The sequence below is a fragment of the Trematomus bernacchii genome, unplaced genomic scaffold (genome assembly GCF_902827165.1).
Source record: "Trematomus bernacchii unplaced genomic scaffold, fTreBer1.1, whole genome shotgun sequence".
NCBI lineage: Eukaryota > Metazoa > Chordata > Actinopteri > Perciformes > Nototheniidae > Trematomus > Trematomus bernacchii.
The window spans coordinates 7444931-7457732 of record NW_022987567.1 but is presented as its reverse complement, the minus strand read 5'-3'; the positions used below and the strand labels follow the sequence as shown (position 1 = coordinate 7457732).

At 42.4% G+C, this 12802-nt stretch overlaps 1 protein-coding gene across 1 annotated transcript; it reads right to left on the bottom strand.

The window, feature by feature from the left end:
* Window positions 1-208: 208 nt before the first annotated feature.
* ier5l (immediate early response 5-like) lies at window positions 209-2757 on the bottom strand. Its single transcript, XM_034125754.1, has one exon. The coding sequence runs from the start codon at window positions 2610-2612 to the stop codon at window positions 1776-1778; it is 837 nt and encodes a 278-aa protein (XP_033981645.1). The 5' UTR covers window positions 2613-2757; the 3' UTR covers window positions 209-1775.
* Window positions 2758-12802: the final 10045 nt, after the last annotated feature.

Below are 12802 nucleotides of genomic sequence, written 5' to 3'. Positions count from 1 at the left end.
GTCCATTAATTAACTTAACCTCCACTTACTAACTTGTTGTGGACTTATATGGCCTATAAGAACGAAAGGGACCTATCCCCTTTTATTAATGACATTAGTATACCAACTAGAAAGTATAACCACCAGCTAAGGAACGTTTTTTGTGACTTTAGGAACATATCAATATTTAGTAATAAGCTATATAATTGCATTAAAACACAACCCATTAAGGTTTTCATTTTTTATTAAGATTATAAATTTTTAACAAATACTTTCTGCAACAGTTTTACCCGGTGATATACAATTTAGTAAGCACAAAAATACAATAATAACAACAAAATATGTAGAGAATGGCTGAATACTCTCTTTATTTTGGTACACATAGTGCTCTCATAAAGCTAATGCGTGGATCCTCAGGTTATGGCTAAATCAGGAGTTTGCCTTTTTAAAACAAAAGGACTCATTCTTTACAACAACACAAAAAAGGTAAAAACTCATAAAACCAAGACGTGTTGGAGTTATGCATCGCTGTGAAGGCTTGGGAGCGGAGGTGATCACCAATAGCCCAGAAAGTGTTACAGTATGTTAGTGTGGAGTGATATGATGTACATCTGAAGTGTTTCGGAGGGAACAAAGTGTTTCACATGACAACAAACTGCTCACAATGTGCAAGGTCCATCTCAAACATTTCCCTAAAGGATCCTCAGGAGAGACATTCACCCAATCTTCTTTCATTTAATGACAATAGCTAGCAGTGGTGTGCATCTGATTTAAGGCAAAGGAAGTCAATCCATTCGATCAGTCACAAAGTGTTTTCAGAAGATGTGTGTCTCCCTTTCTGACAACAGGAGAGCCTGGACATGATGTGGCCCAAAGTCTCTGCTGGGGCCACATCTATTGTCATTAAAATGCTCAATTTTTTTAAATAGCTTTTTCTTTTTTCCTGCAAAAATAAAGTTGATTTAGACCTTAAAGGGGAGACCGGGCACTCTTGTAACGCTCCAAACTGAAGTCACCAGGACACACCAGTGAACCGCTCACATATATGTTATTGATTTTTCAAGACAAAGGTGTGCTTTGAGGTATAACTCCTGATACGTATATCTTCTGTATATTTAGAATCACTGTCTTTGTTACAAGTATGTGAAAGCTACGGAGGTTAGCATGTTTTAGCATGTCACAGAGAGGCTGGTTGTAATGCATGCTGGAAGAGACTAAATATTCAACGTTAGTATTTAAACACTAATGTTTGAACTATGTTTCTGAAGTAACACTTAAGCCAGTTGTGATGTTTGACACTTTCTGTGATTAAGGTTGATGGATAAACCTGTCTTATCAAACTAGTCACAGTTAAATGGCTAAACTGAAAAGTGACATTTTTTGCAGCATTACAACTTACCTCCCTGGGACTCTATATGTCACAATTATTGCACACATTCTGTAAAAACACTGATTTCAACCAATACATATTCTGCAGCACACCTTTCACTGTTGGCACACACAGGGGGTTGAGAAGAGTTGATTGGCAACGTTCCCCTAAGGTTTCTGTTTACATAATGTAATGTACAAAAACACCAACATTTGTTGAAAATGTAACTACGGAAAAGTTCCACACATTACATTTTCACATGATCTACAATCCTCTATAGAGAACCATATGGGAACGTTACTTTGTTTGGGAGCCTTCTCCTCATGATGGTCCCTAACAATAGCTCACAGCACTGGTTGTAGTAAAACACTTTAGTGGAAAACATTTACACCTGACCCCGGTCTCTCCTAATATACAGGTTTTGGGTTTAAAACGCCACAATAGCTCGTGTCCACGCCCCCAGGCTGGCCAGGACCTGTTTGCTACAGATCTGCTCCAAGTCCGACTGTCTGCTGAGCAGCCCCGAGAACCCCGAGCCGAAGATGGAGATCAGGTTGGAGATGTTGGAAGTGTCTGTATAGTCTATGTTGGAGTAGCAGCAGTCCTCGCGTTTCACCCGTTTCCTCGCCGCTGTAAAATCTGAAACGTCCTCCACATCAGAGACACAGCAGCTGAACTCCACCTTCCGTTTCCTCGCCGGAGACCGCGCGCCCTGTCCGCATTGGAGCGCGTCGCAGCAGCAGCAGTCCTGATGGAGGTATCCGTTCTCCACCGTGGTCACCACATGCGTGTCCAAGTCCAGCACTGTGGTTTTGTTGCAGTGCGAGCTGCTGCTGCTGTTGTTGGCGGTGAACTGGTCACAGTGTGGCACGGGGGAAGGCTCCATGCAGCAGCTCCGGTAGTAGCAGGGATCCGGTTCCTTGCTGCAGTCATCGAGAGAAGAGCAGCCGAAAATAGCGCTTGATGTCCGGGCGTGCGCCGCTGCCTGCTCCTCATCCTCCGCGTCCTCTGCGTCCAGATCCAGAGGGTTGAGCTCCTGGATCTCGTTGCAGACTGTCATCACCTCCTCGTACTGCTGCATGCGATAGATCTCCGCGTATTTCTCCTTGATGTATACCTGCCTGGCGTTCCGCAGAACATAGGAGACCAGCAGGTTTTTGTGCAGCTTGATGCCCCCTCTCTGCGTCCTGGAGTTGTGGATCTTCATTAAGGAAATGGAGATGAGGCTTTGCGCGTCCGCTGCGCATTCCATGGTGCTGATCATTATGATGTTCCCCCAGTCCACCTCCAGCTCCTCACCGGGAGAACTAACCCGAAGCTCGGCTATCTCAAAGGGAGTCGTTCTGCTGGTGGAGAAATGTTCAAGTGAGCTCTGTGGAGAAGCATTGGACACAATGATCCGCCTCTCCCTGAACGCAGCAATCAGTCGCAGATGGCCTGAAACCAGAATACTTTTTATACCCAAGACAGAAGTCCCGCCCTCGCCAGGAATAGCCAATCAGCTGCCTTGGATCTGTTGAGTGACAGGATGGCGCGCTGGAAACATGTCGCTCTCGACCAATCAGCGTCAGGCGGTTCCTCCGTACTATTCAAATTCCACCAGGTTGTCTAACAGGAATGCCCTCATTTCAGCTGCCCCCGAGCTGGGATTCCCAGAAAACCAGTTAGGTTTCCAGGTAAAATAAACGAGATGAACACAAAACAAAAACACTATATGCATAGAGTAATCAGAGTTGATTTGAAAGTGAAAAAGTAGGCAATTTAATACATCCAAAACACATGCAATTGATCTCTATCTCCCACAAATATTATTTACAGGCTAATAAAACATTTGTATTTTGGAATAAGGCCTTAAAATGTTTTATTTGGCGCAAGTTTCTTAAAAACAGCTGAGAGCAGACTGTGAGAATATGTCTTCTTTTGTAGCTTTCACTGATGGCTCAGTTATCTGAGCCATGAGCACGATAACACTTACCTGTTTGTTTAAAGGGTCAGTTAATCTCTCTCTCTCACACACACACACACACACACACACACACACACACACACACACACACACACACACACACACACACACACACACACACACACACACACACACACACACACACACACACACACACACACACTTGGGTCCTGGTTCTGACTCCAGACACATTGTCCTGTTACTATGGATAACTCCCATATCTTACTATTTTAAAATAAGCAAAATAAAATAAGGCTTCAGTCACCAAAGCCTGTCCAACACCATTTACCAAAAATACACAGGATTCCCACCAAAAGTTCGTATTGTTAAGTCTGTGTTTCTACTGAGCCTCATGGTGGCAGTTTGTGGAAGAAGTTAAAATAATTGATATTTCAACTTGAATTGATCGCTTCCAGTGACACAACACACAGATAATTATTACCCACATGCTGTTCTTAGGGCCCACAACGTTTGTGTCTCCCTCAGGGCTGTCTGCAGGCAGCTGTTTAACAGAAACTCTGCCTGCTCCGCACCAAACTGCAGAGACTGGCTGGTTGACACATTTAGCCACTGAACGAGAGGGAATATCAGAACCACAGATACTGAACCAGAAATGCCTCTGAAAATGATGTCATCTTAGTAGCACAACACAGTTATAACACACAGGAGGATGCATTACTCAGTAAAGAGCTGCTGTTCCTGGGTTAGGGTCATCCTCCTGAATTTTGGCATTCATAACTAAATGTTTACAAAACTGCAATCAGTTTCAATAACTGGGAGGAGTAAACAGAATGGGATTTGTGAAGGCAGCAGCAGAGGGGCATCGCATGCATCAACACAGGAGAGTGAATATTGGATAAGGCAAACATAGGTTTATCTTTACACCTCTGTAAATAGAGAACTGTTGGCAAACACATCTTCAATATCCTCCCAAAACTCCCATATGTAATTGTACATAGCTTCGCTGGGCTGCTCCAAGTGGCCATCCAGAGTAATTCATGCATATTTAAATAGACTGATGTTTTGAAAGGGGTTCAGCACATTGACAGGTATTCCAGATTATATCAGTCTTTAGTGGTGAGACACTCTACAAACACACTGCACCCTCTTGATGACGGCGGGCAGTAGACCCAAACTCTCTGCTTCAAAACAAGACAACAGATCAATGTTTTGTTACAAAAGATTGAGCTGGAAGGTCACAGTGGGTCTCCAGCATCAACAAGGATTAGTTTTATCACAGTCGGCTGACATCTCTGTAGTGATTTATTGAACATAATAGGAACATTTAATAGTGTGTTGACCAATTCCCTGAATATTCCTAAATATTATTGTCAGTAAACATGTAAGAACTGATCATTCACACTGTCAGTGACATGATTTTACTCTAAAGGCACCTGAATACCTTGTTTTCTTTGTGTATGAGTCTGCGTTCACTATAGTTGCAGCATGTCAGCCTCACTCACAGGATCCAGCTTTGCAGTGGCCTCTACAGGTTCAATCACAGGATCAAATGTTTGCCATGTGAGTGCAATAACCCGTGTTGAACCTGTAGAGGCCAGTGCAGCACTAGTTTTCTGCCCTGTGTCATCAGTTTTTTTTTCTTCCAATGTTTCCAAATTCTCATCTGAGGCGGGACAGTCTGCATCCACATTTTCCTGCAGGATGAATGAGAAGTTATGAGAACGAGGAGCTGCCACGCTGGGGGATGGCTGAAGGAGTTGCAATGTTCTCTATGAATGATGAATGTGTGATTCGGAGCAGGACACACACTCGTCTTTTCTTCCAGAGGAGGTAGCTGTTTGCAAAGAGGAGCACACCCCAGAGGTTTCCTCCACTTTCATTTATAAACCGCTCACTAGATAAAGGCTTGTTGGATGTGCTGCGGCTGATATTCAACATAAAAGGCAGAGCATCCCCACATGGCAATCTGGGCCTTATTGATTTTTTTGGAGAAAGGGATTCTGTATGGAATACTCCTGGACATTTTTCAACCCTTTTGAACCAAACCAACAAAAGACCAAATGAAAACACGTTAATACAAATACACACAATGTATGCAAGGTCCTAAAACATAGCAGTGTTATAACACACACTGCAACGAGGGGAACTCAACACTCCTAATATATGAGTATTTAGAGACATAGACATAGATTGGGTCCCTCTAATTACAAATATATTGCCTCTCTTACCTCTATTGGTATCAATGTTGTAAATACTTTACAATGGTGGTACTAGGGATCATTTACTCACTGCATTGAGAAGGGCAAACTTTAATTATGAAGTATTGATTAATACTTTCTACCAAAGCAATAGTTCCTCAGTAAACAGGGTATTGTAAGTGCGGAGCTCGATTTAAGATATGGTTAGCGTAGCGTTGCATAAAGACCTGAAGAAGAGAGAAACAGCTTCTAAGGCTCTGTTACAAATGTAAAACAGCCAGTGGCACAGCCCCACCTAGTGTCAGCAGAAAGTAATTCAAATAATAATTCCCAAAAAATGCAAATAAATGCAAAAAGAATACATCTTAAAAATATATTTTAAGATCATGTTTAATCATCTGATTCGTCTGTACATTGCTGTTTTCGTCTGTGTTCTTCTAATTAGTGTCTACAGTGTGCCTATTGAGCCGTTTTGAGTGACGTGGGTCAAGCCCCGATCAAGCCCCTCTCTCTGCTGTCAAAGTGAATGGGTGCTGTAAAAACTACACTGCGCATGCTCAGAGTATTTTTCTATTCAATGTGTGCGGCAAAAAAATAATTACCATAGGGGCACTGTGCTGACATACCTACCAAACGTCATCTCATAATTCAGAGAGCTGATTGGCTGTAAGTATGTGTGCCGCGAAAATAGTAGTTGTTTGTGAAGAGGAGACGAGAGAGAGCAGCGTATAGCGATTACAATCAGTAAAACGGAAAGAAAATTAATGAAGTCGACCATCTACTTCAGCTTTGGTAAGTTCATTTTATGTCATATCCCCCCCCCCCCCCCCCCCCCCTCTCTCTATCGGGACCATGGATAGCCTACAGCTAAAAAAGCACCAGAAGCTTATATATACACATCTAAGTTGTTCGTGCCCCACCACTTTTGTACATATAAAAACGCCACTGAAAACAGCTTAGCATTAGCTGAGACCAGGACTGGTATCAATCCACATTTTCATGCATTCACACACAACCTAACAAACAATGGACCTCCATGCCAAATCACAGCCTCATTGGTCATCAAAGGCATTTTTAATGTACAATGCCATGTCTTTTGCTGCAACACAAATATTTCCCAAAAATGTCCCAAATTGGGATCAATAAAGTACTATCTTATCTTATCTTATCTCTAAGACTGACCCAATGACTGACAGCGAGCCATAGAGCAGTAAAAACACACTTACGCACATCTCTAAAACACACTCGTTAACATGATTTTATCTCATTTGTTCAAGCTGTTCTTCAAAAAGACCATTTCAAATATATATACATGCATAATAATTGGTCACAAATTCAAAAGTGTTTGATTGTATACATAGCTAGCTAGCAACTTACTCAACGTGATGAGACGCCCAGGGACACATCAGGATCATCCACAAATATTGCATATTCCCTTTGATTCCCCTCACACAGGTTTGCTTATGTTCCAATTAACTTTGTATCCAAATATCCTGAAACAACCTGAGTCTATACCAGGTTCAGACTGCAAGAATATTCTGTTTGTTTTGATCGTCACTGTGTGGGAAGAAGAGAGTCATAAATTCTTGACATGGCCCTAACCTGCTGTCATGGAATTGCTCTACTTGGGACACAGAAATATTTCCAACTGTCATTATTTTTTGGATGTTGCAAGGGTTACCCAAATGTGCCCGACACATATTGCTGGTGCTTTACAGCTGCAGAGTCGTGCAGTTATCCGTCCAAATGGTGTGTTTTGAACTTGACAGCAGAGTTGTTGGTATTTTTTTACTTTGAACCGTCTAGGCTAGATGTTTCCCTCATTAATATTAATATTGGTCTTTGTATCTCAGAGAGAAGCAGGTTATTCCGTTAATATGGAACTATTCATTCGACACGCACCTTAAAATGTTACAATTATTCTTCAAATATACTCACTTTATTCTTGGTTAATTACAGCCCCCTTCCCATTAAGGTAAACCCAATTAAATTGATATTACACATTTTCATGAAACATACACATTTTGTTCCATCATCCATTATCTGCCCTGTTCAGAGCCATCCTCCCATCTCTATTTATGGTCTGCCCTCCTCTCTTCAGCCTCACTGCTCCATTGTCTCTGCACTGACACCCTCTCAGTTTCACCCTCTGCTTCCCCCTAAGCCTTCTGCTTCTCTCTCTCCAGCCTGAGAGGGAGCAGCATTGCAACACATATGCAGGTGTCAGCAAAGCAGGTGCTGCTTTTTTTTCACAGCTTTCTTTGCATGCATGGTCAGCACTGGAGACCGTAGAGGAAGCTTTGCCTGTTTTTAAATCTCGTTTAAAGACCTACTTGTTCTCCCGTGCTTTTGCAGACCACGTATAAGACGTATCAGTCTGAGTTTTCTAAATTGGGGTTTCTATTTTGTGTGTTTTAAAATGTTTTTACATCGTGTATGAGAGTCTTTCAGTATGTGGCTACAAATATGGTTTTAGATAGATAGGTAGATAGGTAGGTAGGTAGAGATAGTAGATAGATAGATAGATAGATGATGATAGATAGATAGATAGATAGATAGATGATGGATGGATGGATGGATGGATGGATGGATGGATGGATGGATGGACGACGGACGGACGGACGGACGGAGAGAGATAGATAGGTAGGTAGGTAGGTAGGTAGGTAGGTATCGATAGATAGATAGATATAGATCGCTAGATCGCTAGATATAGATAGATAGCTCGCTCGCTCGATCGATCGCTCGCTCGCTCGCTAGCTCGCTCGCTCGCTCGCTCAGCTCGCTCGCTCGCTCGCTGGATCGCTCGTCGCTCGCTCGCTCGCTCGCTCGCTCGCTAGCTCGCTCGCTCGCTGCTACTAGATAGATAGATATATAGATAGATAGCTCTAGCCTTTATTGATCGCAATTTGGGAAATGTTTGTGTTGCAGCAGCATAAAAGACAAGGCATTGTACAATAAAATGTAAAAGACTCGAAATAAACAAGAAAGTAGAAAATATAAAATTAAACAATAATTTGTAAATTCAATATGTATATTAAAACAATACAAGCAGACGAATACAGCTGTAAAAACACAAATTAAATGACACATTAACCAGTCAATATGCAAATAAAAGAAACTATTGTCAGGGAATAATTTCGCCCTACATGTTTACCTTTTGCCCTCTGATGCAGCTGACCAACCTTGATCAGCTTTTATCTCCCATAAGGAGGGGCTGCCCTAGCAAGTTGTTGTTGTGTTGGAGGAGGGGCTCTGTAAGGAAGTGGCAGATTTTTTTCCGGCTGTGTATTTTCAAATTCTAAGGCGCACTCGAGCTGGTTTTCTCCAAAATTACCTACCCCACCTTTAATATCTATTTTTTGCACCATAAGAGAACGAGTTAAAGGTCACCTATTATGCAAAATCCTCTTCCTCATGTCTCTTCTACATCAACATGTGTCCCCTCTTCTTCATGTCTCTTCTACATCACCATGTGTCCCCTCTTCTTCATGTCTCTTCTACATCAACACGTGTCCCCTCTTCTTCATGTCTCTTCTACATCAACATGTGTCCCTCTTCTTCATGTCTTCACACGTGTCCCCTCTCTTCATTCTTCTACATCACACTGTGTCCCCTCTTCTTCATGTCTCTTCTACATCAACATGTGTCCCCCCTCTTCTCATGTCTCTTCTACATCAACATGTGTCCCCTCTTCTTCATGTCTCTTCTACATCAACATGTGTCCCCTCTTCTTCATGTCTCTTCTACATCAACATGTGTCCCCTCTTCTTCATGTCTCTTCTACATCAACATGTGTCCCCTCTTCTTCATGTCTCTTCTACTCAACATGTGTCCCCTCTTCTTCATGTCTCTTCTACATCAACATGTGTCCCCTCTTCTTCCTGTCCTCTTCTACATCACATTGTGTCCCCTCTTCTTCCATGTCTCCTTCTACAATCAACATGTGTCCCCTCTTCTTCAGATCTCTCTTCATACATCACATGTGTCCCCTCTTCTCATGTCTCTCTACATCAACATGTGTCCCCCTCTTCTTCATATCCTCTTCTACATCAACATGTGTCCCCTCTTCTTGCATGATCTCTTCTACATCAACATGTGTCCCCTCTTCTTCATGCTCTCTTCTACATCAACATGTGTCCCTCTCTTCCGATCTCTTCTACATCAACATGTGTCCCCTCTTCTTCATGTCTCTTGCTACATCAACATGTGTCCCCTCTTCTTCATGCTCGCTACCTTCTACATCAACATGTGTCCCCTCTTGCTCTGTCTTTCCTACATTCAACATGTCCCCTCTTCAGTCTATTATACATTCAACATGTGTCCCCTCTTCTTCATGTCTCTTCTACATCAACATGTGTCCCACTCTTCTTCATGTCTCTTCTACATCAACATGTGTCCCCTCTTCTTTCATGTCTCTTCTACGATCAACATGTGTCCCCTCTGTGGAAAGAGACTCTGAAAGTTTCAGGAACAAAGATTCTCTCTCTTTTTGTCCTGATCCATTTATATAAAAACCTGTCTGAAAAATGAGCTGGATCAGATTTTGGGCCACTTTATGATGTCATAACGATGTCCACCCAACCAAGGTAACCCCCCCCCCCCTTCACCCCCCCCCCTATCACCTGGATCTCCTCCTAGAGCACCATTGTGTTCTTTGTAACCAATATCTCTCAGAGGGGCGTGGGGAGGGGCTCCTTATTTTCATCTAAAGTAACAGACAGAGAATCAGCACTTTGGAAACAGGGCTGAAACAGAGGGGATTATGGGATGCTGCAATGATCTGTTTGGTGTTTCAGCCAATCAGAGGACAGGCTCTGTATATATCTGAGACCTATAATATATTGATGGGAAAAACAGTAAAATAGGGGACCTTTAAATTCAACTGGGTTTAATGTGTTGCAACTCTCACCACCCTCACATCTCAGTGGGTGTGGTCAGGTGTGAACTGCACCCCGCCCAGCTGAGACTCTGCTCCCTCTGAAGTGGCTGAGCATGCAGAAACTGCTAAATGAAAGCATGTCCGTGATTTCCAGGCTGGGTGCAGTTGCGCCTTCAAAGAGGATTAGAGGAGCCGAGGTGATTGGCCATTACTGAAGCTTGCCATCATTAAAACTCCACCTGCTGATACTGCAGTTCTCCTACCAATAATGTATTCATGCAGCTCCAGCCTCTCTTTCTGCATGTTCCACGCTTCACCAGGACTTCGGTCAGCCGATAAAATGGCTAATATTAGTTAGTAAATACTGTCGTGGAGCCGAAACCTTAGACACTCAAGACATAACAAAATAGAAACACAGACACACTGCTGATTGAAGGAATTATGATATTGTTGTACAACAGTATAAGAGCCAGAATACTTGCGTCAAGTCCGCCAAGAGTATATGTGTCTGTCTAAAGAATAACAGAATCTCACAGGTTTTATACACTTCTTTTTAGTTTACACAGCGCTATACCTTTGGACCTTTTACAATCACATGTTACAAGATCCTGTGCTCAATAAGATCCTATGCTCAATAAGATCCTATGCTCAATAAGATCCTATGCTCAATAAGATCCTATGCTCAACAAGGTCCATGCTCAACAACACGCTGCAGCCAGACATGTGCACATTCATGGTCTCTTTAAATAAATTGAAGGATGAAACTCACTAGCATGGCTTACATCACATGATCATATAATATAGATTATTTCAACAATACCCACTGTGCCCTGGGTTTGTGACGGTAATTGTGTGTGCCGATACATTGAATTGTCACCATATAATAATATACCAAATATGAAAGCCGCACTAATGAATGCATTTTTTTTTAATGGGTCCAAGACAGTGTGTAATGTAGAAGATGTTACTGCCTCTGATGAACTCACTGAGAAGAAGTTCCTCTCAGGGGTAAACAGGAAATATAGAGGCATTGGAGTTATTTAGTTGGGTATGGATTATGTATAAAGAGATGGTGCTTTGTCCATATCTATGACAGTTGCTCAGTGTCTCTGAAGCCAAAAAAGAGTGGTGCCGTGGGGACATATTTTAGTAGGAAAACCCTGAAGTTAGCTTGCAAGGGTTCCCTTCACAATTAATTAAAGTGGTGTTAAAGGTAGGGTAGGTAAGAATGGAGAAACCAGCTCGAGTGCGCTAGAATTTGAAAAGTACACAACCGAAAAAAATCTGCCCCTTCCTTCAGACTTCCTACAGAGCCCCTCCTCCAACACACACGAACGCGCACATGACCAATGAGGGCACGAGATAAGTTTGTGCACAGATGGAAGGCTGACAGGCAGGTAGGCCATCCAGTTATTTTAGCCGGGCCGGCTCAGATGATTGGTCGTGCTTTTTACAGCGCCACGGCTTCAACAGATGACATTTTTTAATGTATTTATTGTCAAAGCATTTAATGTATTCATTGCTATCGGGATGTTAAGAGCATTCCATGGAATATAACAAAAAGTGTATCTGAAGTGAATTACCTACCCCACCTTTAATCTGCACATATGAACACCATTAGCTAAAAATGCTAACGTTAGTGTAGCGGCAAAACTCCCAATGAGAGGCTTAAAGTGGACCTATCATGCTATATTATAATAATATAGTGTAGGACCATACCTATATAAGGCATATTTATACTTTTTTTTTTCTCAAAATACCAAACAGATCACGCATTTTAGCCATGCCTCATTTCGCTCAATTTGACCATTTCTAGCTCTGTTTTAGCAAGGGCTGATTCAGTGAGAACAGCACCACCTACAGGCCTGGCATATGTACTACAGCGTCTCCAGCGCTTTCGAACGGCAATGGCCGTGGCTGTCTCCTCCTGATTGGTGAGTTGGCCCAATAGCCGTAGCGCCACTGTCCTGACGTCAGGACAGTGTTCAAATCTGGATCAGTTTTTATCAGATCCGTTGCAGCCCCCTTTTTTTAGAGATTGGGTATGGAGGAAAATAGAGAGGGTTGTGTTTTCTGACACTTGGTGAGTTCTCTGGAACACCGGGGACACATATTCATGTATAAAAGACGTACAAAAGTGCATTTTGCATGATAGGTCCCCTTTAACTTTGCTCATCACTGTGACGTAGAAGAGTCCGTACTGTAGTTAGAGTTCATGGTGTTTAATAAAGAAATTAAACAAACTATAACCAAGTACGGAAAACACGGTCAACAGAAAGTGTCGGAGCAATTCACAGCTTCTGTTACGTAGTCAAGATGGCGGTCGTTGAGAGTGAGAAGTGTCGTCACTCTCTTTGAGCGTTTTGAGAGAACTCATAGTGCACTGCATTTTGACATACTTCGGACGCACTAGTGCACTTAAAACAGCAAATGTAAGTAAAGAAATACGC

Coding starts and splice junctions, on each gene's coding strand:
- ier5l (XM_034125754.1), bottom strand. CDS start 2,612: ATGATCAGCACCATGGAATGCGCAGCGGACGCGCAAAGCCTCATCTCC.